Source organism: Erinaceus europaeus, chromosome 4 (genome assembly GCF_950295315.1).
Source record: "Erinaceus europaeus chromosome 4, mEriEur2.1, whole genome shotgun sequence".
Taxonomy (NCBI): domain Eukaryota; kingdom Metazoa; phylum Chordata; class Mammalia; order Eulipotyphla; family Erinaceidae; genus Erinaceus; species Erinaceus europaeus.
This window is the reverse complement of record NC_080165.1, coordinates 103,630,649-103,646,772: the sequence shown is the minus strand read 5'-3', so window position 1 is coordinate 103,646,772 and position 16,124 is coordinate 103,630,649. Positions and strand designations below refer to the sequence as shown.

The window sequence follows — 16,124 nt, the reverse complement described above, 5'->3', positions numbered from 1 at the left end:
TCTCTGCCTTTTTTCCCTTTCTTTCTTTCTTTCATCTCCCCCCTTCTTGTTTCTTTCTTAAACAGCAATAATAACAAAATTTATGTATTTTATTTTGGATAGAGACAGAGAGATTGGGGGGATAGAAAGGGACCGAGAAAAAGAGACACCTGCAGCACTTACTTCACCATTTGTGATGTCTCCCCCACCCCACCCCCCCCCACCCCCCCCGCCATGGCTGGGAACTGCGGGCTTGAATCTGGGTCCTTCCGCATGGTACTCTACCAAGTGCACCACCAGCCAGTCCCTCCTTGTGTCTTTCTAACTTGCTGGTTCAATGGGGTAGTGCAGACATGAGGTCCTGGTGGCAAAAAGAAAGGGAGGGAATGAAGGAGGGAAGGAGGCAAGGAGAGAAAGAGGGCAGGAGAAAGGGAGGGAGGAGGAAGGGACACAGGCAGAGTCTACAGAATGCCTCTCTCCTTCTGCCAGCTAGCTCCGTGCCAGAGACTGCTGTGCTGTGCAGTCTCTCCCTGTCTTCCAGTGCAGGCCAAGCCCCACCCTGGCAGGGGCAGACCTTCGATGCTTCTCACCCCACTCCAGCACAGAAGTGCAAGGGGCAGCTCCTCTTTCCCTCCACTCCGTCCCTCCCCACTCACAGGGCACAGGCACTGCTCCAGAAGAGGAAGGCTGAGGCCTAGGCTATCTGCCATCTCGACAACCTGTTCACAAGCTTCATAGCAGAAGAAATAAACCATGGAGACTGGGGGCTGCCACAACTATTCCCACCCATTGACCACCCAGAGAGGGGGGTGGCACAATGGGGAAAGTGATCCCCAGTTCCAGGTGAAGCAGCGCAAGGGTGGGACTCAGGCGGAGAAAACAAAATGCCCTAAAAATCAAGAGTCCCATTTAGATCTCTACCTCAGGGAGCTTAATTTGAAACAGAGGGCAGAAAACCCCCACACTTCAGGGCACTAAGGAAACAACGGACAGCTTGATTAAAAATCATTTAAGAAAGAGAAGTCAGGGTCATAGAAAAAATGGGCAGGAAAGAGAGAGGGGGCTGGGCGCTAGTGCACTGGTTTAAGTGCACATAGTATGAAGCACAAGGACCCACACAAGGATCCTGGTTCAAGCTCCTGGCTCCCCACCTGTGGGGGGGGGGTCTGTTCACAAGCAGTGAAGCAAGTCTGCAGGTGTCTATCTTTTTCTCTCACTTTCTATCTTCCCCTCCCCCTCTGTCCTATCCAACTTAAAAAAAAAAAAAAAGCCTCCAGGAACAGTGGATTCAAAGAGCAGGCACCGAGCCCCAGCAATAACCCTGGAAGCAAAGAAAAAAAAAAAGATAATTTCCCATCTTCCCATGTCAATGGATGGATGTTTTTTAAATGAGAGAAAGAGAGAGAGAAGGGGAGGGAGAGAGAGAGAGAGAGAGGGAGAGAGAAAGAAATAATAGTCAACCCTGTAACCTTGGGAATACTGCAGTGTTCAGTGGAGAGAATGGGGCACAGTTGGTGGGGACGATGTGGAATCATACCCGTTATCTCATAGTTCCGTAAATCAATATTAAATCACTAATAATTTTTGAAAGCACTTAGAGGTCAGAGGGAGTGAGGCAGGGGGAGGTGCAGTGGCAAGAGCACTGATTTTCATGCATGAGGTCTCAAGTTTGCTCCCTGCCACTACATGAGTCAGACTGATGGACTGGTCCTCTCTCCCCTTCCTCTCTCATAAATCTTTGTAAGCAATTAAGGAAGGTCCCGAAGGCCAAGGGCAGAATGGCAAAGCAGGCAGAAATTCACTACAGAGAAACCAGGGAGCACTGAGACCCTCCCTCCTAGGACCACTTTCACTACTGGGCTCAATCTGAGAGTTCTCAGGGTAAGGAAGTGGCCATCACACTCCTGACCCTTCCCGGAGCTGCAGTCACAGGCCTGGGAATGAGGAGTTGATAGTTACAGTCCCTCAAGCTCCCAGCGAAACAAGATATGACTAAACCACAACACAGCCTTATTCCATAACCCAACCACCCATTCTCTCTAGGGGGCAAACCCCCTTCACCCCAACTTTCTCTTTCACAGGGTTTAACACATGCTGGTCTTACTCCTTTGTCTGCCAGTCTCTCCCAGCTTTGCTCCAGTATACCCGCTTTGACTCTCGGTGATGTGTCTGTTTCCTTCTCTCTGTGTTTTGAGCCCCCTGGGACTTTTTTCTATCACAAATATGCTGCGTCTCTCCCTGGAATAACCAAAGCAGGTGATGGGAGTGAAAACATTATGTCCAGCAGGGAGGTGGTGCACCTGCAGGGGGAGGCGGGGAGCTTTGCAAGCAGTGAAGCAGGACTGCAGGTGTCTCTCCCTCTATATCTCCTCCCTTCCCTCTTGATTTCTAGCTATCTCTATCAAATAAAAATAATTTTTAAAAAATGACAAAAATAAAGAAAATTGTCTATTTAAAGAAATGACAAAGTCCCCACCTGCAGGGGGAAGGCCTCACGAGTGGTGAAGCAAGGCTGCATGTATCTATGTCTCTCTCCCTATCGTCCCCTCCCCTCTCAATTTCTACCTCTATCCAACAATAAATAAATAAAAAGATTTTTTAAAAATGACCAAAAAGTCTTTAACAAAGACATTCCCCCCCCCCCCCCCCCACTGCACAGAGCCATGCAGCCGGGAAGGCTCACAATTGCCACTAACGTCTCTTCTCAAACAGCAACTGAACAAGAATCTGCTCAGACTCAAAGTCAACAGCCAGGAAGCCAGGCTTCATAGCAGGATCCTCCCAGCCAGTCTAGAAAGTGCATGCCTGTGCTGGGCCTACTCTAGAACAATCCAAGAGAAGCCCTCCAAGCTGCTAGTTGAACCCGGCCAGAAAACTGCATGAAAAGATGTCAATGGCTCAGTACAGTGTTCAGTGTACATATCTTGCCATCATTTAGACATGGGTTTTGCCTAGTCAGGCCAGGTCGGTGGCACACCTGGCTGAGCACCCACATTACAGTCCTCAAGGACTGGGGTTCAAGTCCCCGCTGACCACTCACATTGGGGAAGCTTCATGAATGCTACAGGTGTTTCTGTCTCTCTCCCAATCTATCTCCCCTTCCCTCTGAACTTCTGTCTCTATCCAAAGTAAATAAAATTTAAAAAATAATTAATTAACTAAGGTTCTCGCACCATTGTATATGGACTTGCACTTCATGCCTTCTTTTTTATTTTTAATTTTTTATTATTATTTATTTTCACTTTTGTTGCCCTTGTTTTATTGTTGTAGTTATTATTGTTGTTGTTATTGATGTCATCACTGTTGGATAGGACAGAGAGAAATGAAGAGAGGAGAGGAAGACAGAGAGGGGGAGAGAAAGATAGACACCTGCAGACCTGCTTCACCACTTGTGAAGCAACTCCCCTGCAGGTGGGGAGCGGGGTGCTCGAACCAGGTTCCTTAAGCTGGTCCTTGCACTTTGCACCACATGTGCTTAACTCGCTGCCCTACTGTCGGACCCCCAGACTTGCACTTCAAATGTGATTTGTTTTACTGGATGTTGTAGAACATGGGATCCTGTATCCAATAACTTCCCTAAACTTACTAGTTCTAAGAGGTTTCTGAACATCTACAGACACACCTGGGTCTAGTCATCAAGTTTCTACAGACATTATCAAAACTCTGTTTTTCTTCTAGCATCTAGTTATCCATTATTTCTTTTTCTTCCTTTATAGCACTCAATATAATCTCCATTACAATAGTGACTACAAGATGGTCACTGTATCCTTATTCCTGGCTGTAGAGAAAACAGACTCAGTCATAACTATGTTGTCACTAAGATAACAGATACATAAATGTTTTTGCTGATGCTATTTATGTCAAGGGTACCTAAGATCACTCTCAGGCTCACAGGAAAAGGACTCATCTGGTTCTGTTCCTGGCTACATTGTGTGTGTGTGTGTGTGTGTGTGTGTGTGTGTGTGTGTAATAAAAAAGAGAGAGAGAAAGCACATGGGATAAAACCCAGAGGAACCCCCAGTACAAGCGAGTTGTCAACTGTCTCCTTCCAGTGAAGTCACATGGAACACTCTTACTTGCCCCCAGTAATCATGTCTGACCAGTGCAGAGTTCTGTCAAGCAAGGAAGCTCACCTGAGTGACAGTGGCCAGAGCATTTAGTGGGAGTCAGTCACGCAGCTAGAAAGCAGCAGGCAAAGTGAGTATCCACCACGAACCACACAGCTAGTATAAACCATTATTTGGGCAAGCTGACACAGAATGGCTCAAGATCTCAGACAGGCGGGAGTCGGGCAGTAGCGCAGCGTGTTAAGCGCACGTGACGCAAAGCGCAAGGACCAGCTTAAGGATCCTAGTTCGAGCCCCCGGCTCCCCACCTGCAGGGGAGTCGCTTCACAAGTGGTGAAGCAGGTCTGCAGGTGTCTATCTTTCTCTCCCCCTCTCTGTTTTCCCCTCCTCTCTCCATTTCTCTCTGTCCTATCTAACAACATCAATAAAAATAATAATAACTGCAACAAGGATAAAAAATTTAAAAAAAAAAGCAAGAGCAACAAAAGGGAAACAAACAAACAAACAAAAAAATCTCAGACAGGCAAATACCTCCATTAAACAAACCATTCCAAGAACTCAGGTCCTTGGAGTCAGGCACAGGGCAATCGTGAGGACAGATCTTTCTTGGAAATGAACAGGGTATCAGCAACCCAGGCTGCCATACTGACCCTTTCCCACATAGCCTTTATGACGTTAGCCATATTCTTTTCTCTTCTTAGGTTGCTGAAAGGTTTTATTAGTAATAGAGACTGGATGATGGTGAGTGCTTGTTCTGCCTGAAGTAATCATGTGACCTCCTGTTTTATTTTGTTTGGTGAATTATATTTGATTATTGTTCAGATAGTAAACCAAAATTGCATTTGGGCAGTAAGTCATTTGTTGCAATGCATTAACCTTCCTATCTGTTGTTAGATTCAATTTGCTAAGATTTTATTTAAAATGCTTGGATCTTCATTAGGAATACTGGTCTGTAGTTTTTCTCAGGATGCACTTGATTTGGTAAACGATAGCTATGCAAAATGAACTGTGAAAACCATTTCAATTTTCTGAATATTTACATAAGATTGGTATTATTTCTTTCTTAAATGTTTGGCAGCATTTTCCAGTGAAATCATAAGGCTTGGCGTTTCCTCAAGTATATATGTGTGCATACACAGAAATATGTATATATGTGGCTATTCAGTTCTCCTTCAGGGGACTTGAAAAACTTGTATCACAGAGAATATAACCATTTCATCTAAACTGTCATGGTGAATGGCGTGAAGGGGTTCATGATATTCCCTCACTACCCTTCCAAAGTCCAGAGGACACACGATGATGTCAGCTCTTTTGTTCTCCATATTAATACTCTGTATTTTCTCTTGATTTGTCTTGCCAGAAGTTATTGATTACAGTAAGGTTCCCCAAACACCAGCTTCTGGTCTCATTGATTTTCTGTTGTTTTTCATTTCAGTGATTTCCACTCTGAACTTGTATTCTCTATCACTTTTTTTTCTAACTAAGGAGAAAGTGGTAGTCATTGATTTGTGACATTTCATTTTTTCCAATCCAGGCATTACTTAAATTTCCCTCTGACTCAGATCAGCAGCAACAACCAGCTGGATGTGCCGTGTTTTCACATGATTTCCCCTTTTTATTTCTTTGACCAACAGGCTAAAGTATGTCATTTAACTATAAAATACAAAAGGATTTTAGAGATTTTTATTTTATTGATTGCTAGTTTAACTCCATCTTGATCACAAAGCAAACTCTATATGACTAAAATACCTCTAAATTTGTTGAATTTTTAAAAATTCAACACTAACACAAAGATCCTCAAAAAAAAACCCAACAACATATTAAAGAATGATTCATCAAAATATTTTCTAATTGATTGTACTTAAATCAAATTAGCTGGACAGCCTAATTTGATCTAAGTTTGTCTAAGAAGATAAACCCCCAAAACCTAATTCTGGTTGGGTTCAACATATGTCACTCAATGCTCAACAACTGGGAGGAAGTCGAATGTCATCAGATAAAGAGAGGACTACAAAAGTTGGATAAGGGCAAGAAACTGGCTCACTTAGTAATGGCCCTTTTGGTCAGTATCACACCACCTCATCATCTGGGGCCCTAGTTAGAGAATCCTTGGATTCCCACACAAATATAATGGGCCTAGACCTCTAATGGATCCCTCTCTGCACCACCACTGGTCCCTTCTATCAGGAACGGCATCATAAGCCCTCTTGTGTGCCCTCCCAGGACCTTGCCCTCACCATAAAGCAGCAATAGTAGGAATAGCTCCAGTTTCCGAAAGGAGTTTGGGGTATCCTGCCCCACCACTCAAGGATGAGTGCAGCCTGCAATGTTCCCCAGATGTGGCCGTGAGGGGCAAGCTCAATCCAATAGGGACTCAGAGGCTACACAGGCTCTGGTGTTAAATATTATCACATATATACAGGCCCTGGGTCAGGTGGGTGACTGTGAATAGATAATTGTATCCACAGATTTTTCTCAAGAATGGGAGCTACTCTCTGCCCTAATCAAACTTTCTAGCCCTTTTCTCTATTCTGACACCACTTTCTCAGACAATATTTATATCCAACTTCAGGCTAGCTATCAAACTCAAATAAAACTATAATAACTGTGTGCCCACCGGATCATGCCTACCATGGACTTGCTACCTTTCTTCTAACCTAAGATCCCTAATCTCATCTGTTCTATCCCTATTTTTTGGTTCCTAATCATTAACCATTTTGTCTCAATTTATGTCCTGCCACCTTCCAGACATCAATTTGCAGATGCTACCAGGATGCCATCCTGACTTCTCTGGGCAGATGACCTCACCAGTGTGTCCTGGAACTTGGCCTCTCCAGAGCTCTGGCTCACTGGGGAAGGACAGTAACAGGCTGGGGCTATGGATTGACCTGCCAACACCAACATCCAGTGGAAAAACAATTACAAAAGCCAGAAATCCTACCTTTTGCATCTGAAAAAAAACCCTTGATACATACTCCTAGAGGGGGGGAAGTGATAGAAGGGAGAAGAGGGCTCTGAATTGCATCAGCACTCAGAGAGAGAGGAGGAAAAAGAGGGATATATGACGGTAGTGACATTGTCATGAGTGGCTTGGAGGGGAAGACAGGATTGGATCAGGAAGGAAAATGGGCAGTTATGTATAAATATAGGCAGATAGTTGTAGAGATGATAGCTGCCCCCCATGTCGTGGCTTGCAGTGGGACGACTGAAGATTTAGAACCCTGGTGGTGGGAATGGAGTGGATTTATACCCGTTCGTTTAAGTGCGATTCTGTAAATCAATATTAAATCACTAATAAAATTTTTTTTTAAAAAAAGATCCACCAAGACCAAGTGGGATTCATCCCTCGGAAACAGGGATGCTTCAACATATACAAGTCAATCAATATAATCCACCATATCAACAAAAGACAAAACCACATGATCTTATCAAGTGATGCAGAAAAACCACTTGACAAAGTCCAACACCTATTTATGATAAAGGCCCTCAAGGCACTGGGAGTGGAAGGGAAATATCTCAACATAATAAAGGCAATATATAACAAACCCATGGCTAACGTCAGAGTCAGTGGGGAAAAACTGAAAACTTTCCTCTAAAATCAGGAACTAGGCAAAGATGTCTACTCTCACCACTTATATTCAATAAAGTCCTAAAAGACCTTGCCATCATAAGCAGGCATGAAAGAGATATCAAAGGAATTCAAATTTGAAAGGATGAAATTAAATTACCATTATTTGCAGATGCTGCTAGAGAACCCCCCAAAACTAAAAAAAAAAAAGGAAGTGATTAATAAAGTCAGTCAAGTAGCAAGTTACTCATAAATCTGTGGCATTTCTTTATACAAAAGGTGGGCCAGAGGAAAGGGAATTCAAGGAAGCAATCCCATTTACAACTGAATTCAGAAAGATAAAATACCTAGGAATAAATCTAACAAAAGAGATGGAGGACCTTTTCAACAAAAACTATACATGAAAATGGATCAAAGATCTTGATATTAGGCCCGAAACTATAAAACACATAGAAGAAAACATAGCTGAGACATTTCAGTACTTTAACATTTAAGATGTATTTGGAAACTCCACCCCATGGGCAAGGGAAACAAAGCCAAGAATGAACAAGTGGAACTATATCAAACTGAAAAGCTTCTACACATCAAAGGAAAATTCCATAAGGATAAACAAAAAACCCAGCAAGTGGGAAAAATATTTGCACAATATACTTCAGACAAGTGGTTGATATCAAACATCTACTAAAAAAAATCATACAGCTCAACAACAATAACAAAACAGCCCAATAAAAACGTGGGCGGAATCCCACCTTATGCTGCTACCGAATTCTTCGAACTGTAGCCAGAGATAGCGAGCCTGAGATATTATCCTCTCAACTTCTGAAATCTGGTGGGATCTTTCTTAACACATGGACTACCTAGTTCCATTTCAGATAGCACATTATCTAACCAAGTTACAGATACTAGATACAGGCTGGGTACAAGTATACATGTATCCATAAGCAAGAGGCAATTACATAACTCGGAGTAAAAGCACTTAATAGCCCTCTGTGATTAGACTTAGACCCAATAAGCCTGAAATCCTAGTAGAAGTACCTCAAGAAGGCATCATAAATTCTCTAATTGATCAGACTTAGGCCAAATTAGCTTGACAACCTAGCAGAAATGTCCAAAGAAGACAGATCCCAGAAAACCCAATTCTGGTTGGGTCTGGAAAGTAACACTCAACACAAACATGTGGGACAAAGTCTAAGGTCATCAGGTAAAGAGGATTACAAAAGTTGGGTAAGGGGAGTCAGGCGGTAGCACAGTGGGTTACGTGCAGGTGGCGCAAAGTGCAAGGACTGGCTTTAAGGATCCCAGTTCGAGCCCCAGGCTCCCTACCTGCAAGGGCGTCGCTTCCCAAGCGGTGAGGCATGTCTGCAGGTGTCTATCTTTCTTTCCCCCTCTCTGTCTTCCCCTCCTCTCTCCATTTCTCTCTTTCCTATCCAGCAATGACGACAACAATAATAACTACAACAATAAAAAAAAATTTGGATAAGGGCAAGAAACTGGCTCACTTAATAGTAGCCTCTTTGATCAATATCACACCACCCCACCATCTGGGGCCCTACTCAGGGAATCCTTAGGCTCTCACACAAATATGATAGGGCTAGACCTCTAATGGATCCCTCTCTGCACCATAACTGGCCACTTCGATCAGGAACATCATCACAAGTTCTCTTACAGACCTTCCCAGGACCTTACCCTCACCATAAAGCAGCACCTGCAGGGGGAAAGCTTCACAAGCAGTGAAACAGTGCTGCAGATGTCTGTCTCTCCCTCCCTCTGTCTCCAACTTCCTCTCCATTTCTCTCAGTCTCTATCCAAAATAAATAAACAAATAAATAAATTTTAAAGGCCCAGAAAATGGTCTATCATGTTAAATGTTCTCTATGTTACTAGGGGGTAGGGGAGGCCTAGGTGGTTTTGCTGTAGTAATTTTTACCACATAACTAAAGTGGCTGAAATTTCATTTTGTGTCATGAAAGATTTTTTTTTAAAGAAAAACACAAAGAGGGTATTCAACAGAACAAAAATGAGTAACAAAATTAAAGACTTTTTCCTGTGTGTATAGTTCATGACAATACTGTGTAAAGACTGCTTTTCTTTTGTAGGTTACTTCTGAGATTTGCTCACTCACAGCAGCATATGTTTCTGAGCTCTCAGTTCATGGCCACAGCTGGGAACACTGAAGGCTGTGCTCATTTCAAGACCAGAGTTCCTCAAGTGGCAGGGCAGGAAACCCCAACCTTCCTTCCTATATTGCTGCTTTATGGTGAGGGTGAATTTTTTTTTGTTTGTTTTGTTACTCCTGGAATTGTGAATCAGGTAAATATAAAGCCAAATCACAAACTACCAACCAAACAAATAAGAACACATTTATTTTGCAGAGAGTTGGATTTTTTTTCATAAATGTAGAAATGAAACCAAACAGACATTAAACTGCATACACTAAGTTTCCATATTTTATCAGTGGAGAAATGAAACCAATGAGAAATGAAACCAAACTAAAATGAAACTAAACCAAACCAGTTCTTTTCTCTTTTAGAGCAAAACTGCCTTAAGGACACTTAGTTGTGGGGTGAGGATGTTTGCAGATCAAAGTTCAATAGAATGAGGCCTACCTATATTTATTTCACCTTCCCTGCCTTCTAATCCCCACTCCAAAGGAGCTTTGCCAGCTTCTGTCCCCAGCACAATGACAATACAAACACACAGCACCTGCGAGGATCTCCAACAAGCTTCACATTGCTCCCTGCTATGCACTTTAGTCACTGCTTGTCTTACCTGACTCCTCAGGAATATTATACAGTTTATCCTGTCCTAAATCATTCTCTTGCTGTCTACATGGTCACAATCCCGATACTGCTTCTGAATTTGGCTCCTTGACTTCTATTTAGCCTGTAACTTTTAGGGTTCCTCATGGCTCAGTTGTAGTGTTTTCCATAATTCTCATAGCACTGTCCTCAAGAATTATGAAGTTCACAGGCAACACCAAAGGAAACACTAATAAAAACTGTCCACATAAAATTTGTAAAACTGAAATATAAAATGATGATTTTCACCCAAAAGCCAGTTTACATCAGTTAGTGGTCAGCAAATACGATGGTGTGAAAACCAAAACAGACCTTTGCATCATTTTTACATAAAGCCCCAAATTAACTTGTCTTGTTGATAAGGACAGAGAAGGCACTTCTCAACTTAGGTAAAGTCTTGACACTGCAGAGAACCTCATCAATCCAAATTTTATGCCCAATGTAACTGTTCTGGGAGGAAAAAAAAGAAAGCTATTGACAATATCTTTATTAATGACTGCTAGAAATCACAATGTCGTGGTCCGGGAGGTGGTGCAATGGCTAAAGTGTTGGACTCTCAGGCATGAGGTCCTGAGTTTGATCCCTAGCAGCACATGTGCCAGAGTGAGGTCTGGTTATTTCTCTCTCTCCTCCTATCTTTCTCATAAACAAACAAACAAATAAATAAATAGAAAGAAATCACAATGTCGATGGCACATGATATAAAGAGTCATTATCACTGGAGTATTTTAGGATATATATATTTAAGTGCAAAGTACTTGTAGAGAGAACAGATTAATTCTTGATAGAAGAAGAAGTCAACACCTTTTTCTTCTGCTTATCAGAGAAAAATCGAAGAACAAGGGAAGACAGTTTTCACTTAGATGATGATGCTTCTGTGGGATATAATGGAGGTCAGAAAGGGTATAAGGTGTTGGGAGACTGTTTACCAAGTAGAACACACAATTTACCATGGCTGAGGCTATAGGTGTGATCCCTTGGTCACCATATAGCACCATGGAGAGGGCAGATGGCACCTGCAGAAGCTCCATGGATGGTGGAGCAGAGCTGTCTCTTCGCCCTCCATCTCTGTCTCTCTTGCATTATAGAATTTTAAAAGATTTACTGGACTGGTGAGCTAGCTCAGCTGAGAGGGGGCCTGCTTCCTTGGTGTCTTTCCCTTTCTCTCCTTCTGTCTGAAAAAGTCAGCCCGGAGCAGTGAAGCACTGGCACCAACAAAAAAAAAAAGAAAAGCTGTAATAATCAAAACTGACACAGCATCAACTATTTGTACAGTGAGAAAAGGTTGCTGCACTACTAAAAGATGTAAAACACACAAAACAGCAAGTCAACACTATGCTGGCTGTAACTAAGCATTTATGGAAATAATGATGGCTCAGTGTCATCAAACTTTGACTACTCAGAAGATATGCTCTCAGTTGTTGTGGAAATAAATGGCAGTACTTGCAAGATTACTATTCCCAGTCAACTTACTGGCTGCTAAGAAAAAAAAAGTGCTGACAAGTTTCTGAAATGAGAGGATGCAATTACAACTTTCTCTCTTTCTTCAAGATGACTGCCAGAAGCCTGCTTTAAGTGGGGAGAACTGAAATAACATCACATCTTAGACAACCTGAGCCCAACACTACTGCTTCAAGGTCAACAAATTCTGATTCTTAATGCTGAGAAATAAGATATCAAATTCTTTTTGGTTGTCAATGGGACTTCATTTCTCTGAACCAACTACCTTTTTTCTTCAAATACAGAACTGAATTAGGCACACCACAGCACCAAGGCATATCCCCCAGAGCAGTGGAGAATGAGTGTTATGTGCATGACAAAGTAGGTGAGTTATCCAAGTAAGCTATCTTGACAGCCCTGTGCCAGATTTTTCAAAGTCAACAAGCTGGTTGCAAACTGCTCAGAGATAATTCCACTCTAGAAGCTACTGGTTTGTTTTGATCTTCGGAGAGTGAAACAGATTTGATGACTGTGCTCTGTAAGGAACACCTCCAATCCCAGCAAAGAGGGCTCGATCTGTATAATAACCAAGAGACAGATACAAGAAGCAAGGCAAAGTCAGGACATCTGAAATCAAGGCAGTCATGACATTTCCTCCAAACTCCTTCCTACTGACACTTTTGTCAACTGGGGGACATTTACTTCCCCAAGCAGATGGAGAAAAGCCAAGAACATATATGGCAATGGGGCAACCCTGCTGTTTCTGCTCTGTCTGGCCCTCCTCATGCTTACCTTGTGGTGCTCAGACACTTCAGTGGAATCCTCATTGACTTTACAATTGCAGTGGAAAATGAAGTGAAATTGTGTGTCCTGAGATAAAGTGTATTTATAGCTCCCCGGTTATCTCACTTTGGATTTCCCCTTCCCCCAGGAACGAGGAAATGCTGCCAGCTCTGGGGTGATTGATTTTCCAAGCTCAGATCATGGCATGGAAACCCTTTCCCACAAGGGGTCAGGGCTGCTGCTGTGGCCATGGTCAGTGAGATATTTCCTCAGGAGGGGTGCACAGCTGCACACAGAAGGAACACCAGCAGACCACAGGTGGCACACTATGGCCATGGGTGCTGCTGAAAACACACAGAGAGCAATCAGGCAGCAATCTCAACTCACACAGTTCACAAGGGCCTATTTTCATTAGTATTTAGTATCTTATCCAATGGAAGTAAATGGTAATGAGATTTAAGCTTAAGGAAGTGGAAGCCATCTGCATTTACCTTTAGGGTACATTGAGTGCATATTTAAAAATCCTTCCCAACTGTAATTGGCTCAGGGTGGCATTAAAGTTAATTTTCACAGTTGGGGAGATGGCTCAACTAATTAACTAATTGGTAGAGCATCAGACTTAAGAGCCTGAGGTACGTGGTTCAATCCTCAGCATAGCATGTACAAGGGAGGTGCTCTGGCTTCTCTCTGTGTGTGTGTGTGTGTGTGTGTGTCTCAAGTAAAAGTCTCTTACTCAAAACTAATTTTAAAAAGTATTTTTAATTAATTTAATTTTAAGTGGTTATGCAAAGAGACTCTCATGCCTGAGGCTCCAAAGTCCCAGGTTCAATACCCTGCACCATAAACCAAAAATAAGCAGTGCTCTGGTATTAAAAAAAAAAAAAAAAAAAAGGTTAATTTTCACTCCATAGAGCACAACTGTACAGACTATTAAAAAGAATAAATGATCAGATGCTACAGATGGTTACAGAAACTCACATACAAAATACTGGTTGAATTTTTTTAAACTAAATTGTCCTATGAAGAGCATTCACAGGTCCACAGGGGGGAAACAGTAGTAGTAAGAAAATACAGTAGCAGTGAGACATCTTAGTGGCAAGGTAAAGGTCAAAAGAATGTGGTATTATTTTGGAAAATTCAACACTGTTAACGAAAGTCAATCTGTTGTCCTCAAATCAAACAAAACAGTTATGCTAACTACAGAGAAGCCGAGCATATCATGCAAACAGAGAGAATGACATTACCAACCACAGGAGGATGAGATGTTCCCTAATGTCTTCACAAGACTCACAAAGAACAACTGATCCAATAGCAGATTGTATGTGATGGAGGAGGGAAAATGATTATTGAGAGCAAGGGATTCTTACTAGAATTGATCTAATCACTGCTGTCAGTCCAACACAGCTTTCCCAAGAGCCTACTATGCATCTCTAGTCTGGACGCCAGAGTAAACAAAACAGACACAAATTCCTGCCCATAGGGAGATGACAATGTAGGAAGGGTTTAAAATACCTGCCCCTTGGGCAAAATATGCATGACTGCCTATCGAATATGTTATGGAAAATTCAAGAAAAGAAACTGTGATGAAAAACACACAATGATAACACATCAGTGACAGATAGTGAAACTGTACCAGCAGCAAGCCCATGCTGATATTTCTAAATACACACGACAAAACCAAATTCCCACAATCACTTCACTCTGATGTGGCACAGTACTACATGATTTATAAATCTGTATGATAAGAAGTTCTATTTGCTAAACAGTATTACAGGACAAGGGTGGCACGGAATCTCAGAGTAGCAACCGACAAGATTCAAACCTACAGACTAGTTCCTCCTGGAGAAGAAACTGGAAAGCATGAGACTTACCAAAAACAAACTAAGAAAAAACTCCAATGTTATCTAAAAACGTGCTCCAGAAACGGGGGCAAAAAAATACAACAGATTGTGTATTGGCTAAGACAAAGCTGTTGTTGCCAGAACAGAAACACGAATTTTAGAAGGAAATATTGACAGTTCTATCATTCTGGGAGGTAGTGTCCCATGTGTAGCCCAGCGATTCGCTGACCTGGGACTCCGCCGTTTGTCCAGTCAACTTGGGAAGGGGACAGAATGCGCATCCGATGGGTTACTAGGCGACAGTGACCCTAACAAGGGCTCGTGAGATGGTCCTGGCAGGACTGTCCCCTCCCTGAGGGCTGCACAAATGCACAAAAGCCAGTAAGACATACAGACATGCAGACTCAGTGCAACTGCCAGGGTTAAACAAGTAGGGAGACTCGCCATCCTGTTCACTGGAGGAGGTGGGGGGCAAAAAACAAATGAACAAACGAAAAAAAAGACACATCCAAGAACTTCATCTCTGGGAGAACCACTGCAATTTCCAAGAGAGGGAACGGGGTCATAGAACTCCGATGGTGGGAACTGGATGGGACAGTACCCCTGCGATCTTACAATTTTGTAAATCAATATTAAATCACTAACACAAAATTAAATTAAAAAAAAATTTTCATCTCGAAGCTTAGAACACACAATGTTCTGAAGCTTTGTAGCCCCAGATCTTTCAAATTGTTTTCTGAGGAGGACTGATGGTTCTCAGTATTCTTAGGGTCCTTATGTTGGACCTCTCCAAGACTGTTGGTGAACCCCCCGCCCCACCGGCATGGGGTGGGTGGGTGGAGCTGGTAGGTGCACCTGCAGCCGAGGAGTGGGTTCAAAGGCCAGCACCTCCCATCAGAGAGCAAAACAGGAAATTTAAAGACACGGAGGAATGGAGGATGGTGGAAAGACACCCCAGTAAATAAGGCCGATGACTGCCCAGAGTTGGGGAGCACACCAACCATACTCATCCCTCAGAAAGGCCGAGACGATAGAAAAAAAGGAGCCTCGGGCCGGGACCTTCGCGCCCCCGGAACCCAACACCCAGTCCCCAGCGGGTGGGGGAGGAGCAATGCCCGGGAACCCCCCTCCCGCCCCTCTCCCCTCAACCCCGCCCATTGGGTCCGCCCAGTCCCGCCGGCTACTCACCGGATTCGCTTCCCACATAACGGTGGCGAAATCGAGCGAAGAGAGCCCGAGGGAAGGACAAGCCGCGGAGCCCCGGTGTTGGGGTTTGCACTTCAGGGTCAACCTCGGCGCAGACCTCCGTGCGCCCACTCCCTGTCACAAGTCTGCCTCTTTAGACCACCGAACCTCCCGACTTCCGCCTGCAGCCGGCCAATCAGAGCTTGTCCCCGCCCACCCCGGAAGTCTTCCCCGCCCCCGACGCGCTCTTCCGGCCATGGTGGGCGGGGCGCCGCGGGTTTTTAAATGGCTGTGGGGCTCGGGTTCTTTCCTCTTGAGGCCACCCTGCGCGGCCCCCTCTGGTGTTTATTGATCACTTTGTGTGTGGTGTGGTAGTCCGGAGTCCGCCCAGGACAGTCATCCTAGAATGGCCCCTGGCCACCCTCAGAAAGAGCAGCGGTAGTGTCCACTTGAGACTATAGTG

The 16,124-nt window shown here is 43.5% G+C and overlaps 1 protein-coding gene across 5 annotated transcripts in view; it reads right to left on the bottom strand.

The window, feature by feature from the left end:
• Positions 1–15,837, bottom strand: part of PARP11 (poly(ADP-ribose) polymerase family member 11) — a 79,442-nt gene extending 63,605 nt beyond the window's left edge. For all 5 annotated transcript variants that reach the window (XR_009549557.1, XM_060190264.1, XM_060190262.1 and 2 more), the window contains exon 1: positions 15,665–15,837. Coding sequence is in view for 1 of the 5 variants with exons in the window: in XM_007526254.3 (XP_007526316.1) it covers positions 15,665–15,682 (18 nt within the window). In the remaining 4 variants the exon portion in view is untranslated. The remainder of the gene's footprint in view (positions 1–15,664) is intronic.
• Between the last annotated feature and the right edge of the window lie 287 nt (positions 15,838–16,124).